The 15,020-nt window shown below is 35.5% G+C and overlaps 1 protein-coding gene across 2 annotated transcripts in view; it reads right to left on the bottom strand.

Annotated features, from left to right (window-relative positions):
• Positions 1-6,000: 6,000 nt before the first annotated feature.
• adgrf7 (adhesion G protein-coupled receptor F7) overlaps positions 6,001-15,020 on the bottom strand; it is a 32,284-nt gene continuing 23,264 nt past the window's right edge. For both annotated transcript variants that reach the window (XM_042503372.2, XM_042503371.2), the window contains one exon: positions 6,001-13,639. In XM_042503372.2, coding sequence (XP_042359306.2) covers positions 13,581-13,639 — 59 coding nt within the window. In that variant the 3' untranslated portion in view covers positions 6,001-13,580. The remainder of the gene's footprint in view (positions 13,640-15,020) is intronic.

Below are 15,020 nucleotides of genomic sequence, written 5' to 3' on the forward strand. Positions count from 1 at the left end.
GGCACATCTCCATGCCAGCCGGACTAGTCTGCACGTGCACACACACACACACACACTGAGCCTTTCAGCTTTCCATGCATATTTGTCTACCAAATCAAGCGTTCTCCTTCAGAAGGTCACATAGCAGCTGCCTGTCGCCTGACACCAGCTGGGTCTGTGCTCTCCTTGAGTCCGCTGGCCTCATAAAACCTTATGCTGAAAATCTAGGTTATTTCCTCACTCTATTCACTAAATATTTTTCTGATCCACGATCACACGCCACATAGACTGATCCATATCAGACCTGGGATCAGAGGTGTGATTGGAAGAACTCAAGTACTGTGCTTTAATATTTTTAGGTACTTGTACTTCATTTGAGTACTTTAATTGTGTGCTTATTTATACCTCTACTCCACTACAGATATTTGAAAGCTGTAGTTACTTTAAGCCCTGTTTCCACCAAGCAGTCTAGTTCAGATCAGTTCTGTACACGATCAATTGGTTAGTTTTCCGTTTCCATCATGAAAAGCTGTGGACGTAGCACACTGTTCCGGTACTAAAACATGGAGCTGTAAACTCTGCAGTTCGTTGATCGGTCTATAAAGAGCTCACTGCCAGAAGCTTTTAAGGTGGAATGTTTACTTGCAATGTAAGCCCGTTTTCATTTCAAAGGCGTCAAATATTGCAGTTTTGGCAGTGTTGTTGGTGTACGATCCAGACAGCAAAAGCCACCTTTCGCATCCACATGATACACTGTTGGACATCACCATATGAAAACATGGCCAGATAGAACAGTTCTTGGCATTATGAAATACCACAGGAGGCTAGATGGCACCTGCTGCGGCAATATGATACACAGGCAGGCTGAACCACTTGACAAGTAGAGCAGGGAACCTGTCACATCTGCATGATCTACCACTAGTGAGTATCATAGGCCTATTGCGACAATATGAAACACAGACAGGCAGCATCACCTGAGAACGCGACCAGATGAACCCGTAGTGTCTGCATGATACACCACTGGACGACATCAGGTTAAACTGCTGCTGGTAACAGTAATTCGTATATATACGTAATATACAGAGCACAGAGGTCCCTATAGGTCAGGTGTGAGGGGTGTTTGAAACAAACCCCATACTTTCTAGATGCAGAAATCAGTGTTGAGTAGGCGAAGGTCAATGGGGGAGAAACGGTCCAAATTAATTTCAGGCCTTGCTGCCATATCCAGGCTACCTGTGTCCGAGGTCAGGTCAGTTAAGGGCAAGAGGTGATGGGTTTTATCTCAAATAGTTATAATTTTATCATTAAAGAAACTCATAAAGTCATCACCGCTCAGGGCCAAAGGAATTCAAGGCTCTATGGATCTGTGACTCTGAGTCAGTCTGGCTACAGTGTTGAAAAGAAACCCAGGATTGTTTTTATTTTCCTCAATTAATGATGAGTAATAGTTTGCTCTGGCATGGCGAAGGGCCAGACTAAACCAGGTTGGTTGAATGCCAATTTCTTTCAAATTTTCACGGTTGGTTTCAAAATTTTTTCTTGAAGGATTCAACAGAGTCGAGAGCTGATCGCGGTGAGCCAGTAGCATTATCAATGTCAGCACGGACGTCAGCACGTCCAAACTAGAAGATGACTGTGGATGTTTGATGGGTTATAACGCTGTCAATAATGACATAATATAAGATGGGCTAGGGTGCTTATCGAGTGGGAGGGGCAATAGATTGGTCCAACAAATCCAGAATTTGACGCGGATCCAGTGTTCACTTCCTGTTTGAATGTGATGTTTTTATTCTACAGTGTAGAATAAAAACATCACATGGGTAGGTGTAGGCAACTGGGTAGGTGTAGAATCTACACCTACCCAATTGCCTCCCCTCCCCTAAATCTAAGCATCTGTGCAGTTGTTGCACGTGCTGCTATCGTCTAAACATAACCACGTGCCACATCATCCCACCACATGCATTTGTTGACATTACTGTAGCAGCACCCCAGAGCGTAAACAACAGATGCAGAAGGACACCTAAAATGTAAAATGTAGATGCTGAAGTCCACTGACCATGTGAAGATATACAGTGATAGACAACAGCACTAGGTGAATCTTAAAATGTGTGTGTGCTAGTGTGTAAAGTGTGTAAAATGTAAAACTGTGTCTTATGCTACAGGTCAATGTCTAAAACTAGTAGGAATGCTACAATGTGTGCAATGTTACAATGAGATTAACTCTTCTGATTAACTCTTCTGCAGCCGGTATTAAAATGCTGCTTACACGTTATTGCATCAGCAGTGATAATATGTTGAATGAAGGACTTTCTGAAATTGTGCAATTGATTTTCTTTTTTTTCACTTGAAAATATCTGTTTACTTATTTAGCCAAAGCTTATAATAAGATGTAAAAAAAAAAAAAAAAAGTAGTGCCCACTATGGGTTACTGCTGTAGTGATAATTGTGGGAAATTCGACAAAGCATGCAACTAGAATATATTATGAAGCATCAGAAACTAAGCAAGAGTAAGATTATTACACTGCAAAACGTAAGCTACAGACTATCATAACCAACAAACAACTACAAAAAAACAACCCAAAACTAAACTGTTGAAACATGTTTAAGTATATTTCAAAAAGAAATATTAAACTTCCTGCTTTGGAGAACCAAACCAAACCAGCAGCAAAAAAACCAACTCCGCTCTTTGCATTATCTTGACGCCTTCCTTGCTCATTTAAATGTCCCAAGTGAAGTCAAACCACTCTTAAGGTCAGGGACAGACAGAAGCAAGTGTTCAGAGGGCAGATAACCCCTTGAGACCTGAGAAACTTGCCTTGAGGTCTTTTAAAAATCATAGGTAATAATAATAATAGCAATTATTATTATTATTATTGTTGTTATTATTATTATTAGAAATAATAAATAATTACACTAATAACTAATTTTAAAATATATTAATAATCAGACATGTAGTTTTTTGAACATTTTTGCCTTGTTTCTTTAAAAATCATTTTCCAAAAATAATTTCTGCTGCTCATTGCTGTTTTTTCTGATTATTTTTAAAGAAAGCAAACCAACGTGCTCAAAATTTGAGAAAGAAGAAAAGTGATGTCAACCCAGGTTTCAAAGGGTTTCAAAGGGCCCCATGTCTTCTATGACAAATAGAGCAATCATAAACTGCCTGTTTTTTCAACATCCATTATTTGTGTTGGCAAACTAACACCATGGGTATTTGCATAGCAGCAAATGCCTTTAGACTCTTTGAAGACTGGAGCTCTGCTGCAAAAAGGTGGCTCTGCAGGTAGGCTTACAAACTGTCCAATAAAACAGCGGGGAGATAGTCTTTTCCCCAATTTTTTCCCTAGTTTTTCAAAAAAAAATTTTTTTTTCAAAATCTTTTTATTATATTTCCTAACAAGTTGCCATTTTCATACGTTGTGAAAGGTATCTAACCACAGGGGACGTTAGGTGGCTTAGTGGATAAAGCAGGCGCCCCATAAATGAAGGCAATGTCCTTGCTGCAGAGGCTGCGGGTTTGATTCCAGCTTGCGGCCCTTTGCTGCATGTCATCTCTCTCTCTCTCCCCCTTTCATGCTACTGATCTTCTGTCCTGTTTAATAAAGGCAAAAATGCCAAAAAAAAGGTGTCTGAGCACAGTGCAATAAAAGTAATGTCGCTCCAGGTTTCAAAAAGTCAGTCATTATTAACTGATCCATGCCTCACACAATAGTTTTGCAACCAACAAAGGGACTTGTTGCCTGCTGCTAACTCCAGAAGTCTCTCTCTGTAGGTAGGTTTTTATTACGGATTTGCCCAAAACTTAAGCGATATTTTTGAAATGTCGATAAAACACAATTGTTAGATGACTGCATTTCCACTAAATGATGCTCTGTGACTTCTTCTCTGACGATAACATTCCAAGAAGCATGGTGATGGATGCTCAAAACATTAGCCGCGTCTGCTGCATTCTGTATGAACGCACCATTAAGGTCACCACCATACGACTGTAAAGCTGTGTTTGGCGTCGCTCTGTGGGATGATATTCTCTGATAGTCATTTAGCCACTTATTAGCAACAGCCTTTTTTAAGACACATTAAAGCCTCAAAGCAGGAGTAGGGAGCTAACTTAGCTTAGCACAAAGGTAACAACATTTGCCTACTAGCACCTCTAAAGCTCATTAATTAAACTTTATTTATTTATACATTGACTATTTACACCACTTAGTCTGTTTCATGGTTTTACTACTTCCTATATCATTTTCCTATTTTAACATGTTTATCATTTTAAGAATTATTTTGCTGTTTTTCTGTCATTTACCTCTTATTTACAGTTTGAGTATTTTACTAATTTATCTTTTATTATTACCATTATCATTTAATCTATGTATTTATTGTTTTGGTTTTTTTTGTGTTTTTTTTTTTAAAAAGTGCTCCCCAAATAATGTTTAGTAATTATAAGGGTGGTCAATTACGTCTGACTGATTGATTGATTAACACCATTGAAGAGTGAAAAAGACAAATCATGCCATCTAAATTCTGCCCAATTACGTCTGCTGTTGCACTGATGTCATAGCATCAAAGACCATAGCATGACTATCTTAAGAAGGTGTGTTTCAGGCCATGTGGAGACTTCATGCTTATCATACCAATTCATCGTAGTCAGCATGTGGCCACATTAGTGCATCATGTCTGGCATTGGAAACCTCGTGGCACTGCTGGGAAAGAGCATGATATCAGGCTATGCAAATAACTACTTAGCTGTTCGAGTATAAACAACACAAAAATAACCACAGGCTGGACAGCTACAGTCAATGTGATGTTACTGATCTAGTCTGCAAACAGTGCTTTGTTTGAGACAAGAGAATGAGTAGAATAAGTAGAATTACAAAGAGAAGTAATAATGTGTATTTGTATACAGGATGTATGAGTGTCAAGCTGTGTTGTAAACAAACAATGTGCCAGATTAGCAGTAAAGCAGGACCTGACATTTTCAATTGCCTGAAATATCACCTTGTGCCAGTGTAAAAACTTTTTGCGGTAAATAGGAGTTTTTTCAAAAGACATGCTGACGTATTTTGATCAGGATTATCGTCCTGACTAGAGAATGTAGTCCAGTCACATTTATTGTAATAAAACAACAAACCAAAGATGAAAAAGAACAGAAACATGATCAAATAAAAACACAAGAAATGAGCAAATAACAACAGCCATAAATAGGAGAAAATAAGTAAAATTAATAAGAGCAGACAATATGACAAAAATCATAACACAAAACAAAACAACAAACTCAAATGCAGGTAGAGTCCAGCAGTCTAATCGTGCATATCAACATAATGATGGTTTAAATGGTAAAGGATTGAGACAGTCCTGAAGACGAGTTTTAAATGTCTCAGTTGACGGGGATGATCTGACTGTTGGAGGTAGGTGATTCCACAGTTTAGGACCAACTACTATTAATGCTCCATCACCTTCAGGCCAAATTTAGATGAGAGCGGCCCTATGAAAATTGAAAAGATCTTTTCGTTTTGTTTTCAATAAAAATCACTGTTCACACTACTGTAAAAATACAGTCAAATTCAAACAGTAATGTATTGTTTCCCAAAATACAGTAAAATACCAGAAATCTTTGCACTTGTTGAAGCCAATATTACCCTGTCAACCAGAATTTCTACTGAAGAATACTGTAATAAATTTTATGGTGATATACTGTTGAAGTACTTCACCTCATTACGGTAAACTACTGGTAGCTGTAGTTGCCAGTAATTGGGGAAAATTTGTTACAGTTAAAATTGCTGTAAAATACAGCCATAATCCAACAGTAATGTATAGTTTTTCAAAATCTAAATGCTTTTTGAGCCAATATAATATTGTAAACCTCAAATTCTATTGTAAAATACTGTAATAAATGTAATGGCTATATACTGTTGAAGTGATTTACGGTAGTGACCCTGTAAAATAACAACAGGATGCTGGCAACTACAGCTGCCAGTAGTTTACATTAGTTTTATGGGGTTAATGGCCTCTTTGTTTTTAACAGGGAATGGTGAGAAGTAGGTCACCGAATCTAAAGGGTTGGGAGGTGGAATGAGAGATAAGCATATCAGCAATATAACCAGGTAGGAATCCATGTAGTGCTTAAAAGACAAATAAAATTATTTCAAAATCAAGTCTTTCAAAATCAAAATCAATTAAATCAACCCTTCTTTTGCCCTTTCTAAAAAAAACTGCCTATCCTAGCTTTAACATCCACATCACAAACTACAGCTATGTGCACCTGTTTCAACACTGTTTTATGTTTCACAGTACTGCTGCAAAAATAATCGCTCAATATGAAGTAGCAATTGTTGTATACACACACACACACACACACACACACACACACACACACACACAGACAGACAAATGTTGCTGTAAGACAGTAATGTGTGTATAGAAACATATGGGCAGTGAGTTGTGTGGCACATAATATCACAGAGCTATGTTGAGATTTGGGAGGATAAGAGTGAAAAGTGGCTGTCTGTCAGATTTTAGTTTCATGTTAAAAAGGCGTTTCATTTTTGGAATTACATTTGACTGATTGTTCTGTCCCAGTCAATTTGTCATTCTGATGCCACACCTTGTTCACTGATCTGTGTAAGACAGCCTTGCCTGATCTAACTGATTTGATTGGCAAAGTGAAACCAAAACAAAGAGCCATTTTGCATCTACTTTGTGAACATTTTGTTGTTCGAAAACATTGTGATAAATACTTTGGAAGAAGACTACTTTAATGGGTGCCCAAATGAAATCTATAAACACACACACATACACGTCAACAACAGGGGACCGTCAGCCTCCACTATCCAAAAGGGAACTTCTATTAGTGGTCATTTTAAAAATACAAAAATGGAATTGAAAAGTCTTCTTTCACAATATTTCTGCAAGTGTGACTTTATAAATTTTTAAAAGAAATTGCCAAGAGGGGACTTGTAGCTTTGAGCGACGTCTGTCTATCAAAGAGGGGACCTCCATATACTGCAGTCAAACTGTCCCTATCCCTGTTCTCTCACCTATTGAGTGTTTCTTTTCCACTAAAACTTCATTTGTATCTTTAAAAATGGACAAACTTTAATGCTATCAATATATCATATATATTTTTATGTGAAAAAAATAACAGAAATATTACTTGCCAGAGCAAAGTATACCTTTTAAAGACGGCTCCCATCTTCCTGTGGATTCAGTTTTATTTTATTTTGTATTTACTGTTAATAACTTTGTTGGTTTCTTATATATATATATATAAACCAGACCAACTGCAACTACCAATCTATCAATGTAAACAGTCCACAGAGAAGGAAGGAAAATAGTATTTTAGTATCGCTAAAAATTAATTGTAATTGTAAAAAAGAGTAACATTATTCATAAAATTATCAGCAATATAATTATTTCTTTTTAGTTTTAATTAATCACCATAAAGTGATTTTTCAGAAGATTGTGACTAGACCTTTAAAGCTGTTCACTTCCAAAAGAAACTACAAACCAAGCAGAATAAATTCCTACATAAAATGATCAGCAGTAAGATTATTTCTTTTCAGGTTTAATTAATTAAAATGATGTAACATCAGACTTTGACTAGACCATGAAAATTGTTCAATCCCCAAATTCTTACCTGACCAGTTTTCACTGAGTACTGGTGTCAAGTTCAGTACAAGTACTGAATATCAATCAAGTTTTCAATATACTTGTGTTCTCAGTCTGCACTGAAAGAAATGCAATTTGTTTGTGGGTTCAGAATAAAGCAAAAGGTCCACACTTGTGTAGGATATAACAACATAAGTCCACATTTGGCTGGTAAATAATGACACAAGTTCCTTCTTGAATAGCATGGAGTGACGTTCACACTCCACCATGTAAAGGACATACAAACACTGAGAAACTGAATACTTTTGAAATAAGAATCTCATCTGAATAATGTAGCAATTCTTCTTCAAATATGATTTGTTATTATGTTTTTGTAACAGAATATAAAGGCTCAACTTTAGTGGATGGCTTAACCTTTTTATGGCTTGATGCTGTATTAATGGGAAATTATGCCCATTTCTAAAATAAATACATATTATTTCTATGATTTAAGACAGTCTAAAAACATTAGTAATGATGGGCAACTCTCTCCCATATCCAAAAACTGGAGTGCTTGTAATGTAATGGGGTATAAAGTGTAGAGCTGCTGTGTTGATAATGAATAGTGAAAGATACTCCAGATGATACTTAGGGCAGCCAGGGCAATGTTGTGAGTATATGGGAACATTTTCTGTTACAGAAGTGAGTACACTTTAATATAATAAAGTTCTTTTGGGTGCAAAAGAGATAACAAAATTAGGCTCTTAATCAGCAGGAGGAGCAACTCCAGATTACATACTGGAATTCCTTATTTATGTGTTCACCTTTACAATGAAGGGTTTCCCAGAAATGACCAAAAGAATATAAACGTCAGCAACAATATTTGCTAGATAATCATGGAAATGAATTATGAATTATAATCAGATTTTTACTGGACCTTTATTGTTGAGTCACCAAAAATTCCCTTTAAGAGTTATTACAAGCATTGAATCTGTTTTACACTGTATGTGTGTTTTCAATCTACATGCATAAGAATGCATTTTCTTTGTTGATCACCATTACAGAAAAAAGGTCTACACTTGCATAGAATAAAGCAGTGGTGATCCACAGTTGGCTGGTACATCATGACATGAGTTCCCTCTTGGATAGGATCGAGTAATATTCACACTCGAGTATTGATTAATAAAAAAAAAAAAAACGAAATAAGAAAGGTGCATTTTGTTAAGAGAAACGATCTAATATTAAAAAAAACAACTGTAATGCTGCTTTTTGTTTAGTAGACTGGCACCAGAAATGTTGTCATTGTAGCTATTTGAAATATGTACTACACTGGAAAAACACAATTATAACCTGTCATTATATTCACTATAGTAAGAAAAATACTTCAGGACTATTTTAGACACTGCCATTAGGTCAGTCTTTCAGAATATACAACCCCAATTCCAGAAAAAAAGGTTGGTGTGCTGTATTTAAGTTTAGCAATGAATAGTTTTTCAGTGATGGATGAAACAGCTGTGTGTTTGTAAGTGTGTTTTAGCATTATCTAATCTAGACCCCATTCAAAGACATTTGGGCACTCCAGAATTTAGCTTTCAATATTATTAACATTATTATTATTATTTTATTTGGTTGTTTTTTGATGACTACAATCTGTAACACAAAAAGATATAAATTATTTTGCAAATATAGGGCTGGGAAAGTATGCAGCATTGTCACAGTGGCACAGAGACTGTGCATGAAGTGAAAGGCACATAATAAAGACTACAATAAATTCACACTGACACTCAGCTTTACAAGTCTTTACATCCCAGTATTGTCAACTGAAACAATTCTTTAGCACTTAAAATTTACCTGGTATGTTAGTGTTTTTGATGAGCATTGAAATGGTGAAGAGCCACCAACAGTTTATCTCAGAAACAGGATACACAGGATACTCATCTACGAATAGGCCTTCATATGTTGACTTTTGTTTACAACAGTTACATTTGTAAGTAGCTGAATAATGGATTCAACATTTCAACATTTTTCAAAAGTTTTTGAAATTGCATTTTAAAGTAAATTCCGAATACTTCCAAATACTGACATTTTAAAATTCTCTTTCCACCACAATTTATAGTGTATTCTACATAACAATTCAATGGGATAAATGAAAAGAGCTATTTGTTGCTAAAAAAAAAAAAAAAAAAAAAGAAGGGGGCAACCCCAGGCCCCCGATTTACATTATGTCCCAACCCATGTTAAAACAAAACCTACACAGTTGCTATTTCCCATAGCAGGTAAAGTTAATTATTCAGACAAACAGAGCCACCAAGAGCCAAAAAGCCCTACTGCTTTAAAGAGCCACATAACGCATAATCACCTTTCAATTAATTCAGTGATATATGTGGTCATTATGTCTGAGAATATATGAGAATCATATGGGTGCTGATCATTCCACCTCTTCAGTGTAATATTTTGGTGATCGGCTGCTGTGCAACCCCCTCACCCTCCTACTTCGTGTGTTTCTCCCTGTCTGCATACCCTTCTGTGCCCTAACCTGTGTGTGTGTGTGTGTGTGAGTGTGGGCATGGTTTGTTCTTCCCTTGGCTGGGCCAGGTGCAGGCCATAGTCTTCACTCACTTCCCCCCACCCTGCTCAACATTACTGTAAATAAATAGCACTATTGATTCACTGTAATTCTTGGCTGTGTCTTGTGTCAGCGCTTGGGTCCCCACATGTCCAACCTGTCACAAATATATTGTTAAACTGTTAATAAATACCATGTAGTGGATCTTGAAATATTTTTTGGGAGGTCATTATAAAGCTGCATTTGCTGTTTTAAATCTTTACAGTCACTGAATAAATGGTTTGTTTCTAAGCACTTTGTAAAGCATGCACACACGTTTGCCCTCTATTAAATGTTTAATAGGTTACAAAAGCATTTACTAATGTTTATGTCTAAGTTCAAACTCATGTATGAACAAACCTTTAAATCTTGAGAGCTACATCACTGCAGCTCAAATGAAAAGGGTGAGTGAGGTGAAAAATGGACAACATAAATTCAACATTACAAACCAGCAACAAAACCAATGTTACAAAACTACAATAACCCACCATGTTTTTCTTTGGCTTAATGTTGCATGTTAACATTGTATTTCTGTTTCCTAAATATGTTTAATATGACGATCAGACAATCAGGGCACCTATACACCTATACAATATTTAATGGAGCCAAATTAGTTTTACTTGATGCAATGAATAAACCATTAACTTCTCAACTATCTAAATAATGTTTGTAGATACTTTAGTATTTATTTAACTATTTAGTATTGTTTTACCCCTGTAGTTGAAACTGAACCTCTTATTATGATTAGAACAATGAAATGTTAACTTGAAACAAAAAACTATGTAACATCACAACTGTATGCAATGAAATAACCAATGTAATTATTAGGTGAATAAATATGTTCAAATGTTTAAATATCTATAAAAGTACAACTTTTGTTGTGACACTTCTCTCTTTTGCTGTGTAGCAATCCTGTTCCCCAAGCCGAGTTGGCTCATCTGTCTTCTTTTTTTTTTAAAAAAATAGTATTTTCCTTTTCCAATCCATTTAAAAGAAAATGAATATTAAAAATTGTTTTGTTATTTAACTTAGGGTACATTGAGTTAATTATTCTTTGTTAGTAATCTGGACTGTTTTGTTATTTTGGTTGTGTTATTTCATTAGTTGACTTTGGTTTACATGTATTTTTCGTTAATATTTTGACCATTATTTAGTTTAAGTTGGTTTATATTTGGATTGTGTTTTCTTAATTTCCCTAAACGCTTAAGTGAAACGTTTTGTTCAGTTTCTTTTGGCACATATTGTTTATTTGCTCAGCTTTTCTTAACTGTGTATTGGCCAGATGCCCCCATACTGTGTAGTTCCCTCTCCTACAACAGAAGACGTTCTAGTACACAGTAGACAATCCGATGCAAATCTCACAAGGTGATTTTTTATTCTACCTCTAGAATTAATCTTATTTTGATTCTAGTTCTGCGGTTTTTGTATTGTTTTTTTTTTCTTTTTGAGATGTAGGCATGTGTATATACAGTTTTGTTCATCTAATGCAGATTTAAGATTAATAAAACCCATTGGAGAAATGGTAAAAAACAAAACAAAACAACAACAAAAAAAAAAAGAGGGGAAAAAGTGTGGACTGACTTTTCTTTTTTAGAATTTAAAGTTCCAAACAAAAGTGATAATATAAAGTCTATAGATCTGCATCCTGTTGTGATGGTTCTGAGATGAGCTGTTGGTGGCTCATCACAATTTCAATGCACATGAAAAGCACTAATATACCAGTTAGACTATAAGTGTGAAAGAAATGCTTCAGTTGATAACACTGGGATGGACAGACCTATAAACATCAATACCGAGCTGAGTTTCAACGTGAACTTAATGTAGCATTCGTTGTGTGCCTTTCACTTTGTGCAACTCTCTGTGTCATTTCAAAAATGCTATATCATTTGTCAGCCCTCAAATTTGTCTTTTTACTTGCCAGTTAATGTATAACTTTATGTGACACAGACTGTAGTCATCAGAAAAAACAAGAGACACTTTAGTTCAAGTATGCTTTCTCATAACATTAATGCAGGAATATGGGGAAAAAAATCCAGTACAGCCAAAAGTACAGCCAAAAACCCATGGACTTTGAAATAGTTTGTCTCAGCAGTTGAACAGAGGGTTTATTATTATTTTTATTATTATTATCATTATAATTATTCCTCCTATTTTATTTTAAAATCCCCTTGCTCTCTGGGAAAGCCTTATTGTAAAACAGCGTCAAGCTATAAAATGGTTAAACCATCCACTAAAATTGAGCCTTTATAGTTTGTTATAAAATAATAGTTATAATCATAATAATCACAGTCCTTGTAATCATAGTTGAGGAATAATTATTAAATTAAGAACACAAGTATACTGAAAAACTGATTGACATTTAGTTCTTGTGAAAACTGGTCAGGTGAGTGTGAGCAGGAACTGAACAACTTTAAAGGTCTAGTTTAAGTCCGATGTTACATCATTTTACATAATTAAACCTAAAAAGAAAGGATCTTACTGCTGATCATTTTATGTAAAGGTTTATTCTGCTTGGTTTATATACTAATTTCCCTCCAGCCTTCTGGATATCCCATAATACAGTATGGGGTTTAAAACTTATGAAATCACCAAAAGCCAAGCTTTGTCTTTTAATGCAAAGACTATTAACAAATCACGTTTCAGGAGACTGGTTTCTTCATTAACCCTATAATGCCATTTGTATCATATTTGATACATTACATTCTGTGGCCTCCATGTCATCCACATTAACATTACTAATGCCTGTTTAACGGCCCATCTGCAGTCTGAAAGGCTGCTGGGGACTGTAAGCCATTCACCCTGGAGAGGAGTGTAAAAAGCAACGTGTGTGAATGTGTCGTTAAAATACCTGCTCCAACCAGCAGGGACAGCACTGAATATGGATATTAACAAACACACTCACACTAGGTCCCCTCTTGGTAAATTTAAAAAAAAAAATTCACCAGAGGCCTTAACACATGATTCTATGATGATTTAGAACATGACCAAGTGGGGACCTAAAACATGTCCCCTGTTAAATTTTTGGTTCCCTGTTGGTGAGTATGTAATGACATTGAGGTCCAATGTTATATATATTCCAGCTGCATACACACATCAAAGTGCAAATGTTTTCATATTTTACGATATATCCAGCCTACATTATGTAACACTAATAAATATATTTGTTGGTGTCAATAACATGTTGTAAACATCACTTTGACAAAATACAACTTTCAAAAATCTGACTGTAATAATGCCATCTTTGATTTACCAAATTTCTATCTGACCCTTAAATGTTCCTATATACCTCACATCTATCTATACTCCACGTCTATGCATCTAACTTGATCTAGCTGCAATGAAGACAGAAAGAAAAATAACTTGGAAAAACAGCTGCTTTGCCTTTCTGACTGACTCCAGCTGTCTGCAGTCATCATCACGTGTTGCCGAAGGAGTGAGTTGCACCAGAGGTACCAGCTGACATATTGTAACCATCTGAAAAGAAAAAAAAGACAGTGACAAAGTGATTACATCTGTGGCAAAACATCTGACAAGTGATAGTAAAACCAGACTTAATGGCTGTGTTCACCAAAGCATTCTCACCAAAGGACAGCGTACTTTTGTAAATTATTTGAGATGGGTGCTACATATTTATGCTACTCTTTTAAGTGCCAGCAGTGTCACAATTTGTCACATGTTGCCCCTTTGTAGTGGACTTCTGCATCTACACATTACGCTCTTGGTATCCTTCTGTGACTGCTGTTGACATGTGAAACCAGATATAAACAAATTTGTTGAATCATTTTTAATTATAGATTATTTTTATATATAACTTCAAGTGATGGAGGCTTTTTAGCGGTATTAAATGGAAAATCAACACCACTTTACGATAAAAATTAAGATACATGACATGAATGTTTCTTCCAACGTGTTTTGGCTCGCGGTCTTCATCAGGGTCATCAACAAACACATTGCAAACATTTAAATAGGTAGGTATGAAATAGAAAAATTATATAGATGTAAAAAAGTACATAAACAGAACCAATCATATACCTCCACATATATATCAGCCAAAAGATCATCTGCAAAGGTGGGTTGTTTAGGTAAGAATTAAAAGGTAAAAAAAGTATTGTCTTAAAACAACTCATTGTAAAAATATGTTACAAAACTCTGAAAAACACTTTAAGAAGTCATTAATTGAAAAATCTCATTCATAGCCCCTGAAAATAGACCTTTTTACATTAAAAAAGTGTTTAGAAAAAGTGGGGGGGTTTTTGTTCTTCAGTGTGTGCTTTTTTTTTTAAATTCTTTACGTTTTTTTTTTTTAAATAATGTCTCTTGTTAGTCGTTTTATTTTTCCTGCATATGGCATTTTAAAATTATCACTCTAATGCCACCTCCTGCTGCTGTTTCCCAGTTCAGGACTAAAAATGGTGGCATTCATGTCTTGTTTGACACTCCTTTTGCCTCCATGTTAGGTTTTTATTGGTCCAAAGTCACATGACCTTTTAAGCCACCCACCTTTACAGGTAATCTATTGGCTGATATATATGTGGATCTAAATATTATGGTTGTATTTTTGTATTTTTTTTTTACCTCTTTTAATTTTTTTTTCAATTTCATACCTACCTACCTAAAAGCTGTTTGCAGTGTGTTTCTTGATGACCCTGATAAAGGCCACATTCCGAAATGTGTTCTCTAAACTACAAATGCTGCTGGAGGTCTTTGACTTTTTCATTCTCCATGCACCTTGGAAGTTGGTGAAGTTGTGCCAGAAACCCACTCTGCTTCTACAGTGAATGTTTTTTTCAAAATGTTGTGTCAATTAATCAAACAAATATTGAGATATTTTACTATGAAAGTGAAAACGTTGATG

The sequence above is a fragment of the Plectropomus leopardus genome, chromosome 16 (assembly GCF_026936395.1).
Source record: "Plectropomus leopardus strain MGB_pleo_1.0 chromosome 16, ASM2693639v1, whole genome shotgun sequence".
Lineage (NCBI taxonomy): Eukaryota > Metazoa > Chordata > Actinopteri > Perciformes > Serranidae > Plectropomus > Plectropomus leopardus.